This window comes from Asterias amurensis, chromosome 2, assembly GCF_032118995.1.
Source record: "Asterias amurensis chromosome 2, ASM3211899v1".
NCBI classification, from domain to species: domain Eukaryota; kingdom Metazoa; phylum Echinodermata; class Asteroidea; order Forcipulatida; family Asteriidae; genus Asterias; species Asterias amurensis.
In genome coordinates, this window is record NC_092649.1 from 24317200 (window position 1) to 24329553 (window position 12354).

Below are 12354 nucleotides of genomic sequence, written 5' to 3' on the forward strand. Positions count from 1 at the left end.
TAATTGAACACAAGAGGGCGTGCGATGCGACGCGATGCGCACGATCGATCGATCTTCCGCCGCCCGATCGTTTATTATTGCCAATGTCGTATAATTTTTTATTCTCTTTCTAAATCGATTAAAAAAGGGAAACTTTAGGCAATTTTGTAGAGAAGGAATATGTTTTTCTTTTACTTAAGTTATTAATTAATTTGAAATATTATATTTTTGGTTTTTACCCATTCATCGATGTGTGTAAAGCACTGTATACTCAGTACTTTCCCCCCGAGTCCTGTGAACAAAATATCACAGGCATATTACTCGGGTGGGATTCGAACCCACGACCCTTGCAATTCTAGAGCAGTGTCTTACCAACTATACTACCGAGGTTGCCCGGTAGCTAGAGGCAGAGTGAATCTTTTGGCAGCAGGTACCGCAGTTAATTTGAATCTCCGTTAATTTAGAGCTGGGGTCCCAAAAGAAAAGAAGTGAAAGGCAGACGCTCGGTTTATATCTTATTGGTTAACAAGTCTTCTCTGGCCAGCAGGCATGTGATTACACAGAAGACACGGAGATCATGACATCAATTGCCCTGGGTCAAATTTCATAGAGCTGCTAAGCACAACAATTTGCCAAGCATGAAATTTCTGCCTCGATAAAAACAGGTTTACCAACCAAATTTCCATATGTTACAAATTGCTCGTTACTAGTATTCAGCTGTTGTTGGCTTATCCTGAAAATCACATGGAAATTTGGTTGGGAATCCTGTTTTAATCGAGGCAAAATTTTCATGCTAAGCAAATTTTTGTGCTTAGCAGCTTTATGAAATTGTGCCCTGGTCTTGGCCCAGGTGCCACCAAAAGTTTCCCATAGATTTTCCAAAGGCGGAAGTACCTTTTGCAAAATAAAATTGGCTTTGCCCTATCATGAATGAAAGTGCCGGCCTGCCAATGCCTGGCTAACAAAAAGGTAAATATCCAGAGACTATAAAACATTTTATTCAAATGACACATAAACTATCATTAACAAGATCAGTGTTGCTTTAATAAGTTCATTTCTAATCAAATTATTGACATTTTTCAAATAAAAATTTCTCAAATGTTCCCCCCCCCCCCAAAAAAAAAGGACAAATCGATTTTGAAGAAAAAAATCCTCATACAATTCTTTCTTGAAATCGAGCAAATAAAATCCTTCACATTTAAAGCCATTATACACTTTCGGAACCGAAAACAAAATAAAAGTTCACAAATTTACAAATAACTTACAGGGTTTACAGAAGGTAAAGGTAAAAGACTTCTCTTGAAATATTATTCCATGAAATGCTTTACTTTATGAGAAAACATTGAAACAATTATCAATTCTCGACAACGAGAATTACGGATTTATAGTAAACACATGTCATGACACGGCGAAACGTGCGGAAACAAGGGTGGGTTTTCCCGTTACTTTCTCCCGACTCCGATGACCGATTGAGCCTAAATTTTCACAGATTTGTTATTTTATATGTAAGTTGTGATACACGAAGTGTGGGCCTTTAGACAATACTGTTTACCGAAAGGGTCCAATGGCTTTAAAGAAAGATTTGCTAACATAGTTTATTAACAGTTGGCTCCTGTGAATGCATTGTTTATCTATTACTCAAAACCACAGTGAATTATACTGAATAGTAAGACACTGATGAGTTGACTGTACTTTTGATATCATCATGTTGCAGACTGGCAAATTTTCACTAAAACAACAGTGGATAATATTGAAGGTTTTTAGTTGAAAACAAAGGGAATAGGGAGGATAAACCTGCTAAACAAAATATAAATTATAGCAGTTGGCCAGCAAACAGAAACTTGTCATTTATTTTGATACTTAACAAATAAGCGTGTAGGTTTCTTAACTTTGGTTTTTACTCTACACAGATACAGTTAGCACTGCATACTTGGTACTTTCCCGAGTTCTGTAAACAAAATCAAAGGCATATTACTCGGTTGGGATTCAAATCTACGACCTTTGCAATTCTAGAGCAGATGTATTACCAACTAGACCACTGAGATTGCTAAAGGCAGTTCAAAACCTACATTTATTTTAGGGGGTTTCTAACCCCCAAAAAAGCTGCGACAACTGTCATGTAGCACTCCTACTGTTTTACTTAGTTTGATTACTGGTAGTATGGAGGTCTGTACCTAACAGCATCGGGTGGGGGTCCCCTGGAAGGTGGTGGGCCTAAATCTGCCCCGACACCTGCAGTCTGGGGTGACATACCGGGTATGATGGGTGGCATCCCCACCATACTCTGTGGCGGTATGGACACCCCGGTTACCCAGTTCTGCCCGGATGTAGGGGGTGCGACTGGGCTTTGAAACGACGGGCTCTGCTCGGGTGTGGTCGAAGTGTAGTGGGGTTGAGATGCAGTACTGTACATTGGCACTGTTCCAGGAATGGATACGGGTGAAGGAACGGGTGGGACATGGACCGAGGAGTAAGGAGCAGGCTGGACTGATGGGGGTGCTTGGTGAACTGAATGAGAGACTGTCATAACCGACTGGGGTGTGACTACAGCGTAGGACATAGGTGGTGGCTGATGGACCATAGGGGGTAGGACACCCTGAGCTGGGTATAAAGGGGACTGAGGAGGTGGAGGTGGTGGGCCTGGGACTTGATGCTGGGGTAAAGGTTGCTGTCCTGTGTATGTCACAGCAGATGGGGGTAGCTGGTGTGGTTGATGTGCCTGTTGAGGTGGAGGGGGCGCCTGCTCGTGGATATTCCCGCTGTAGTTCTTTTCTTCCTGAAGGGGCACCGTGATCAGATTGGACTTCCGGACTTGAACTCGCTCAATCCCGTACTCGCTGTGGGGGTTGGGTGAAACGGGTATATCAGCAGGTTCCGCCTCGTAGGGCATGCGTTCGTGGAGATGCTGCGGGGCTCCTGGGGTGCTGTACGTCTCCTGGGGCGTTGAGTAGCGTGTGCGCGGATCCTCCCCGATAGGACGCTCGTGGCGAGTTGGCTGCTCACTCGATGGTTGAGTACTGGATGAGCTTGATGAGGAGTGTCTGTTATGACGATGATTAATGTGAGCTTGAAGGTCTCGTTGAGAAAGATAAGTCCGTCTGCAGCCTCCTGGGCTATGCTTAGAGCCCCCATAGGTGCAGATGAAGATGCCACCTAATGGAGACTGTTCAATTCGTTGGACACTGTCACCACACCTGTTCAGAAAGAAGTGAGACACAAACTTTATTCAAACTACTGGAAAGAACATTTAACAAACTTCTTCTCTTAGGCCCGGTTCAAATGTAAATGCGATAAAAATGTTGACATCACAAATTTGGGAAACAACTTCAGAAGGGCTGAGATGTGCTCAACACTTGCAAAAACATTCACAGTGAAGACGTCAAAATTGACTTAGCCTTCGCCTGTCGCTGGAGGTACAAACCGGGATTTATTGCGACCAAAACCCAAGTTTTGAAAGCAAGCTTTCACTAAGAAATTATTTATCAAAAAAATCTTACATAGCTGTTGGGCAAAAATATCTAAATTCTATTATAGCCTTAATGATGTCGGCTGTAGGAATGCATGTTGAAGATTTCAAACCGTACACCAGCTAAATGCGACAAAATGCACCAATTAGTATTGGTTGCTGCATTGTGCTACATTTAGCAGATGACTCAAATCCAAAAGTCTAGGCACTGCAAATACCATTTGAAATATAATTGAATTCATTATTGAACCAGTTTTATAGAAACCTCCGTTATGTATTGCTGCATTTAGCTTTAGGTAGTTTTAATTTCAACGGTTCTGGGCTTTGATGCATTCTAGCAGGGTGCCTAGAAAACACATGATAGGGGGTAGTTCTAGCTAATGAACAGAGTGACGTACTAACCTTAGGCAGCTCTTGTCAGTGGCTTTAGCACAGTCAAAGCAAAACACATGTTTGCAGGGAATCTGAAATCCAATGGAACAACATAATTTCTGTCAAATAATAGTAGTAAACTTAATGCTAAGTATTTTTCTGTGCCATGACACTCCAGCATTGCCGACATTTGCATCTTACAATCAGTGAAAATTTGCACAACAAACGCGGAGATGTTTAGAATTACATTCATCATAACAAGGAAAAAGGTTTCCAGTCATCATGGAGATTTTCAAATTTGTTCATCAGAAACGTTTATTAGAAAATGGAAAGATTAGTTCTTTTTTCGGGAATTTCAGAATTTGTAGCAAGGAACGGCAGAAATTGGGTGATATGGCAGCTCTTGGGTACTCTTCTTATTTAAGGGGAAGATCGTCATGATCATAGTTGGCATGAGGCCGTGCATGGAGTTATAAACTCTCAGCAAAATACTGCAAGTTTGCACCAGCTCTATCAGATCTACACAGGGTGCACGCACTTGGGAAAACAAGATTACCAGGCAACCTCGGTAGTCAAGTTGGTAAGACACTGATCTAGAATTGCAAAGGTCTTGGGTTCTTGGTAAAGTACTGGGTATACAGTGCTAACACACATCGGTGTACGGGTAAAAACCAAAATTAATATTCTTTATCCCCGATGCAAATTTAACATCTCTTATAAGACTAGAGATCATAATACCATACAGAGCCAGAGAACTGCTATCATTGTGATGGTGATGTCCCCCCTTTTTGAAAGCATACTCACCATTCGACCGTAGCTCAATATCGGCATTGTGCATTTCTCACAGCAGTGAATCATCGGATCCACCACTTTCTCCCCAATCAGATTTAGCTGATAGAAAAAAAGAAACAAAAATCCCTAAATATCATAATGTATCTGTCTCCGGCATTATCTCAAGCGTATTTAACAAATTTAATTGACCCAATTTTAGGACTGTGTATTGGCAAGGCCAATTTAATCAGCCCTAATTATAATTAAATGTACATGTATTGGTTACAACACACCAGTGACCTTTTAATGACCTTGGTGAAAGTTCCTAGTTGTGACCAAACTAATTATTCAAGTTAACACTATAAAACCATGGAGGTCTATTTCTAACTCCATGATATAACACACTTGCTTGAACCACACTTGATAAAACAACTAATGTTGTTCACCAATCTTTGAAACTGTCAATAAGAATATATTTAGTGCTGAGTTTGATGTAATGAGGAAGATTCAAGCCGATGAGATGTCTGATGAGACGTACCTTATGATCCCATTTGAGATGATGATTGGGGAATGGATGAGGATAGATGTCAGAATGCTTCTCCATGTTTCAACACTCTCACCTTTGGTCTCACACGCTAGTACAAGAAAAAGAAAAGCTGTAAAAAGAAAAGAAAAAAAACTGCTCATAAATGGATCAAAGTATAATCCTTTTTTTTTTTTTTTAAGTTGAGAAAGTCCACTCTCTTCAAATCACAAAGAACGGGATTGGTAAAATTTAAAGTGAACGACTGATCACTGCTGATAATACAATTTGTATTATATTCATCATTATTCATTTATACACATAGTTAATTTAAGCAACATTGTTCCAGAAGCTAGTCCCTACTAGGACTTGTCCACTACAAAGAACCCCCCCCCCCTCCCCCTCAAAGTCGCCCACCTATACAAAAAAGCCCACTTACAAAATCGCACACACCACACAGATAAAGTCGCACAATTGGTGATTTTTGAAAACTATAAATCAAAAAGAGGTTCAGTTTATTTTGTAGGTTTGCTTATTAATTTGGAATAACTCAGTTTAATTAATTCTTTAACCTCCATGGTTTAACTAAAATGAAGAAAGTGATGACAACAGTATTTTATTTTTATAATTCATTTTTTATTTTTACAATAATTTTTTAATACAATACAAGATTCAATTGTAAACCCCTTAGTTTGGCCTTTTTACAAATTTTAGCACTAAAAAAAAAAAAAACACCTAAATTTTAAAATAGTAGTTAGTTACACCATGCATGGAGGTAGAATTCGCATTTCTTTGCTCTTCTTAATTAATCTTGGTGTGATATCCTGACATGACAAGAAGAAGGGGCTTTGCACTTGCAAATTGCAGTGTTTCAAGAGCTTTTCACATCACAGTGTGCCAGTCTCCATGTTCAACAAATACATTGAAAAGAATCTCCATTGAAAACCCCATTGTAATACATACGCTATGTAATCTTGCATGGATGTTGTGTACCGATGCGATTGTTCACCGTCAACTTTCTGTCCAACATCTAAAACAGAGCAGGTGCATCAATCACCATTAGCTTTACTGAAAAGTATATACTTTTAATCGACTAATAACTTAATTATGCATTGAAATGTCTCAAATCTCACCATTAATCCAAGATTTTTGTGTCAGAAAGTGTGTGCTGCATGTTGAAAAATCTGCACTGCTATTCACTTATTAAATAAAGTGCGACCTCTATTGTTCAAAATAGCTAACAAATAACAATGGCGGTGAATTTAACGATGTTTCTGCCACTGGCACTGACAAACTAGTGACAGAACGTACTTCATAGAGCTGGTTTTGTATCAAACTTAGTGTAAAGATGACGATGACATCAACAGCAAATGAGAAGAATAACTATCCTACATGCTTTGGACAGGTTTGGACTTAATTTATAAGTTGTTTTAGATTAGAATGTATTGACTACGTAGGCGATTGTCTTTTTGTGTGTTGACCATCACATGTTTTCGGTCCCCAACTTTGATACCCGTTTATCGCGAAATTGTGCAAGCTGCACCAGTAACAGAAGCTATGCAGTTTACTCACGGTCTGTATTTTCATCAGGCTTAATCATGCTGAGAATAAAGTTTCCTGTCGTTGGTTATGCTCAAACATTTATAAAATGTTTGATTTTTGGTACTAATCGCTAATCACTAGTGCATTATATTATGCCAACATTCAAAATCAAAGGAGTCAAAGAAACATCATCCAACCAACCTCGAAAGTTCAAAACAAAATTACTATCTGCTAGATTGAGTTTCATTCTGCTTTAGTCACTAGATGGATCACGTGAGGTGGTTACTATTTGAGATTCTATGGTGTGCAAATGTGGGGAAAATATTAAAATATTTTAAGTGAAAATGACAACAATTTTCTGACTTTCTTTTGGATTTACTCATGCATGCTGTAATAAATTCCGATAAGCGTAATAAATATTAAGTCTACATTAAAGAGAAAATATCATAGATTGGTTTCTTATCTCCTGAAATAAAAAATTACTGGTCTGAAATGTGGGAAAACGGATTGTTATGAAGTGTGAGTGCATCAAGGGGGGGGGGGGGTGTTTTACTTTCATGCCTTATGATATCTCTGGATTCTAATAAAGTAGCCATAATGCCTTAGGACAAAAATGTAATTAAATTTGTTAAGTAGTAATTGAATGATATTTTTTATTTATTTTGCACGCCATACTAGCTTCTGAATATTCAATAAAATACCAACCAATGAAAGGTGTGAAAACATGTCGTGCATGGATAAGCACTGGTAATAGACCGTGCAAGTCTCGCGCAGATTTGAACTTCCGGGACCATTGTGGTCCCAACCTTATGGAGTTTTACGTTGGGGAGATTTTGTTTCGTCCATTACTTTAGTTTTATATAGTTTCTGACCATAAAAATGACATATGTTGTTAAAAATGTAATACTAATTAACAACATATATAAAAGTAAAAATAAAGTCATCATAAAAACGAAGAAAAACCGATGTTTAAACTTGACCTCAGGTCAGGTTACTTGTAAAAAATTAAGAATTTGTGCCCATCTCCGATCACGAAACTTACGCAGACGCTTGTTTTGGCAGCGCGGGGTGGAAAGCCTTTTCATTGGTCGCTTAGGCGTCGGCTTCCTCTTTAAAATGCGTCACGCATTTATCTAACGCCCTTGCGACCATCGTGCGTCCGCGTATAAAACAGCTTTCAGTAGTTTCACATTCGGGCGTAGATTTACAAAAGGGGTTTCAAAACATTTAAGATCAAACAAACATCCTTGTCCCAGAGTTTTACTTTTGTCTATATATTGACTTTAACCGATAATGTGTATTAGTTTAAAAAGCTGAAACTAATTTAAACAAGCTCTAATGGGTATTTTTGTTGTTCAGATTCGGCATTAAGAAAAAATTAATGCAAAGATTTGATTCATAAAAAATAAATTTCTTCAGTTGTCGTGTTTTCTCGCTCCGGTGCGCGCGAGACTTGCACAGTCTATGGCGGACTGTCTCTCGCAACGTAAAACCAAAACTTTAAAAATTTCAACACACCATGAAGTGAACGTGTTATTGTTAAAAAATTGGATAGATTATTTGAAAAAACAAAATTTAGTTTTTGATTGTGAACAATTTTCCTGGTATCCTACTGAAAACACATGACACCAGGATATATAGATAAGCAATCCGTTCGAAAGTTTAGCCAAGGCGTGAAGATGGCGGAGGGCCATGACATTAGTTAAACTGTGCGAACGGATTACTAATTCGTTCAAATGGATTGCAAATTCGTTTGGACTGATTACTATTTCGTTCGAACCGATTGCTAATTCGTTCGAACGGATGACTTAAGTTTGTTCGAACGGATTAGTAAACCGTGCAAACATGGCAAACTGATTAGCAATTAATTTGTTCAAAAACAGATTAGTAAGGCCGAGTAAAAAAAAAAACATGTTTTACGTCCGGGTTTTTAAAAAAAAGTAGGAAGAGGGGCTTTTTATTTTTTATTTTTCATTTCAAGATGGCTGCCTTTCTTTGTTAAAATGACAAATATCCATTGTTATTTGTTTTTTCTACTGCTGAAATACACAAAACATAAATGAAACAATTTAGTCGAGGCATTCAGACAAGACATTCAGATTGTTTTTGCTGAGATCATTTAAAATAACCCTATTTAAAAAAAAAAAATTAAAAAAAAGGAAGAAAATGTGCATAAAAAAATGTGCATAAAAAATAAAATAAAAAAGGAGAACGGCCTGTAAAAAGTAAGCGGGCGGGTACGTGAATCATGTTTTTTTTTTACTTGGCCTAATCCGTTCGAACGGATTATTAAACCGTGCGAGCGGATTGCTAATTCGTTCTAAACGGATTACTAAACTGTTCAAACGGACTATTAATTCATTCGAGCGGTTTACTTAAGCGTGTGAACGAATTAGCGGAAACTGCATATTTTTTTCTTACCACTGTCTCATCCATTCTAGGGCTTTGTAGTATTGTAACATGAAAACGACAATAAATGTTTTGTTTATTAAAATGATCGAAAGAATTTACTTTACTTTACTCTTTACTTTAATAGTCTGTTTCATCATGAATGTAGAAAAAAGCATAGCATGGTAAGGTTTCCATTTGCTCTATATGATTTGACAGACAGATTTGTGTAAACTAAATGAAAGAATAACTGATGCAATCCACTTAGCCGCATTACTTTTTTCATAGCCCAGTCAAGTGCATTTGAAGGAAATCTTAAAAGTAGTAATAATTATAGGCCTACCTTTTCCTTCCTCCATCCATGATGATACTTTTTTTAATCTATTAATTATCTGTTTATTTTTATTTTTTAATTGAGTTATTTACTACTCATACAACTAGAAATTAATAATTCATATAACATTTTCACCATGATGATGATGAAGTGAAGACAAAAAGGAGTATTTTTATAGGCCTATAATAAAAATAACATAACTAAACATCACAACATAGGCCTACAAAATAAATAAAAGCAAGTTAAGCAAGGGTCTTTTGAACAACCATTTAAAGGAACACGTTGCCTTGGATCGGACGAGTTGGTATATAAAAAGCATTTGTAACCGTTTGTTATTAAATGCATATGATTAGAAAGATGTTGTAAAAGTAGAATACAATGATCTACACAAATATGCCTCGAAATTGCGTGGTTTTCCTTTTACCTCGTCGACTAACACGGTCGGCCATTTATGGGAGTCAAATTTTTGACTCCCATAAATGGCCGACCGTGTTTCTTCGCGACGTAAAAGGAAAACCGTGGAATTCTGAGGCATGTTTGTGCGGATCATTATATTCTACTTTTAAGTTATCTTTCTAACCATATGCATTTTGTAACAAACGGTTTCAAGCGCTTTTCAAAGTCCAACTCGACCGATCCAAGGCAACGTGTTCCTTTAAAGTAAAAACAAGCAATATAATGTCCATATTTGTTATATATTGAGAGCAAGTCGGGAGGATGGGGTTTTCGATTAAATCAACTTACTATTGTTATAATTGTTACCACATACTTAATAACCAGGGAGAACAGCTTATTTGGTGAGGGGGGGGGGAGCCTGGGGCGACTTTGTTGGGGTCGAGATTACCATCCCCAGGAGCTAGAAAATTGCTACACCAGGCTCAGACCTACACCACCTCCTCCCAGAGGAACATGTACATTAGTAAATGTGAAGGTGTTGTGCTAGTTTCTCTGGTGGGAAGTTGGCAATAAACTAAACTGGGGGCCCAAATTCATACCGCTACATAGCGGCCGATTTTGTGCTTACTGTGCAATTTCCATTTCATAGCCCTGCTAACGTAAGCACACAAAAAGGTATGCTAAACCTTCAGGTACTTATCGCACAAAAATAAATGACGTCACAATGCAAATCCATGGTAAACCCTCAATATGTCCGCCCAATTTTCTGTGAAATACGCTTGCACCTTAGCAAATTTATCTGCTACAGCAAGCACGAAAATTTGCTTACCGTTAAGCAGCGCTATGAAATTGGGCCCAGGTGTTAAAGACACTTGATAATTTTGGTATTTGTCATAGACCAGTCTTCTAACTTGGTGTATCAGTCTGATCTCAATATTGCATAAATATTTTAGTGAGAAATAACTTCACGAAAGAGGCATTACTTCAGAGGGAGCTGGTTTCTCACAATGTTTTATACCATCAACAACTCTCCGTTGATCACTAACTAGTAAGTTTGTATGCTAACAATTATTTTATAGCAATTAACAATTAGTGTCCAGTGCCTTTAAAGATTAAAACTCCATCATGATCTGCTCTGATGACAAAGTATTACTATTGACACAAGTGCTGCTATCTTTATTTGTCAATAATTCTTTTTCTTTTTCTGTTTTCTTTTGTAGGTTAATTTTAGTCAGGAGGAGCATGCAGCCATACAAGGAGCTCTGAGACAGAGGTTAGGGCCAGAGTTCATCAGTCAAAGGTCAGGAGCAGGAGGTCAAAAGGTAGGTTTGAACTGCATAAACTATTTCGTGTATGTGATCACGTAGTGTAAGTTTGTACTGCAGAGTAAGTAAAATATTCAAAAACTACCTCAATCAGTTGAATCTGTTAAATCAGTTCAAGACCCTTGTGTAATTTTATTAAGCTATAATAAATGCCATAAAATCTCCAACATGTACCAGTTTTTATAAATGTTCTGTCTTGTCTTGCATTTTATTTATTTCATGTGCTTTGTCCCTGACTGAGAGACTTTTAGAAGTCTCCTTCCGTTTTATTTCAAAAGCAATTGTAATCACCATCAGACATTTCTTCACAAGGCTTAGAAATTATGTTGTTAAAGGAACACGTTGCCTTGGATCGGTCGCGTTGGTGTTTGAAAAGCGTTTTGTAACCTTTTGTTATAAAATGCATATGGTTAGAAAGATGTTGTAAAAGTAGAATACAATGATCTACACAAATATGCCTCGAAATTGCGTGGTTTTCTTTTTACCTCGTCCAATAACACGGTCGGCCATTTATGGGAGTCAAAATTTTGACTGCCATAAATGGCCGACCACGTTAGTTCGCGACGTAAAAAGAAAACCATGCAATTTTGAGTGATACTTGTGTGGGTCATTATATTCTACTTTTAAAATATCTTTCTAACCATATGCATTTCATAACAAACGGTTTCAAACACTTTTTATACACCAACTCGTCCGATCCAAGGCAACGTGTTCCTTTAAGTTTTGAATGTACAATTTGATACTTAGAGGCAGTGGACATTATTGGTAATTACTCAAAATAATTATTAGCATAAAACCTTACTTGGTGACGAGTAATGGGGAGAGGTTGATTGTATAAAACATTGTGAGAAGCAACTCCCTCTGAAGTGCCAATAGGTTTCGAAAAAGAAGTAATTTTCAACGAATTTTGATTTTGAGACCTCAGATTTTGAATTTGAGGTCTCGAATTCAACCATCTAAATTCACATTACTTCGTGTGACAAGGGTGCTTTTTCTTTTCATTATTATCTCACAACTTCGACGACCAATTGAGCTCAAATTTTCACAGGTTTGTTATTTTTTGCACATGATACACCAAGTGAGAAGACTGGTCTTTGACAATTACTAATAGTGCCCAGTGTCTTTAATAGATTGTTGGACCAATTGTTTCACTATCCAAACCAATTTGCATGTTTCATCGATAATGCACACAGTGTGCAAGAGTAAACTTGATCCAATGGTAAAGCTACAGATATAGAGTGTGTACAATTGGCACTTG

At 37.7% G+C, this 12354-nt stretch overlaps 2 protein-coding genes across 7 annotated transcripts in view; one reads left to right on the plus strand and one right to left on the minus strand.

The window, feature by feature from the left end:
* Positions 1-12354, plus strand: part of LOC139954302 (uncharacterized) — a 55580-nt gene that overhangs the window by 28329 nt on the left and 14897 nt on the right. For 3 of the 4 annotated variants that reach the window (XR_011788089.1, XR_011788090.1, XM_071954040.1), the window contains exons 1-2: positions 6382-6516; positions 10992-11093. Coding sequence is in view for 1 of the 4 variants with exons in the window: in XM_071954040.1 (XP_071810141.1) it covers positions 6460-6516; positions 10992-11093 (159 nt within the window). In the remaining 3 variants the exon portion in view is untranslated. Of the gene's footprint in view, positions 1-6381; positions 6517-10991; positions 11094-12354 lie in introns of those variants that run through there. The other variant, XR_011788091.1, reaches the window with a different exon arrangement.
* On the minus strand, positions 1090-6317 carry LOC139954303 (uncharacterized). Of its 3 annotated transcripts, none has more exons than XM_071954041.1 (5): positions 6245-6317; positions 5127-5244; positions 4622-4708; positions 3848-3909; positions 1090-3173 (listed from the first exon to the last, which is right to left on the minus strand). In XM_071954041.1, exons 2-5 carry the CDS (start codon positions 5190-5192, stop codon positions 2129-2131), a joined length of 1260 nt encoding a protein of 419 aa, XP_071810142.1. In that variant the 5' UTR covers positions 5193-5244; positions 6245-6317; the 3' UTR covers positions 1090-2128. The 3 variants fall into 3 exon arrangements, with proteins under 3 accessions (XP_071810142.1, XP_071810145.1, XP_071810144.1); XM_071954044.1 differs by having other exon boundaries at positions 5127-5223; positions 6245-6304; XM_071954043.1 differs by lacking the exon at positions 6245-6317 and adding an exon at positions 6075-6222.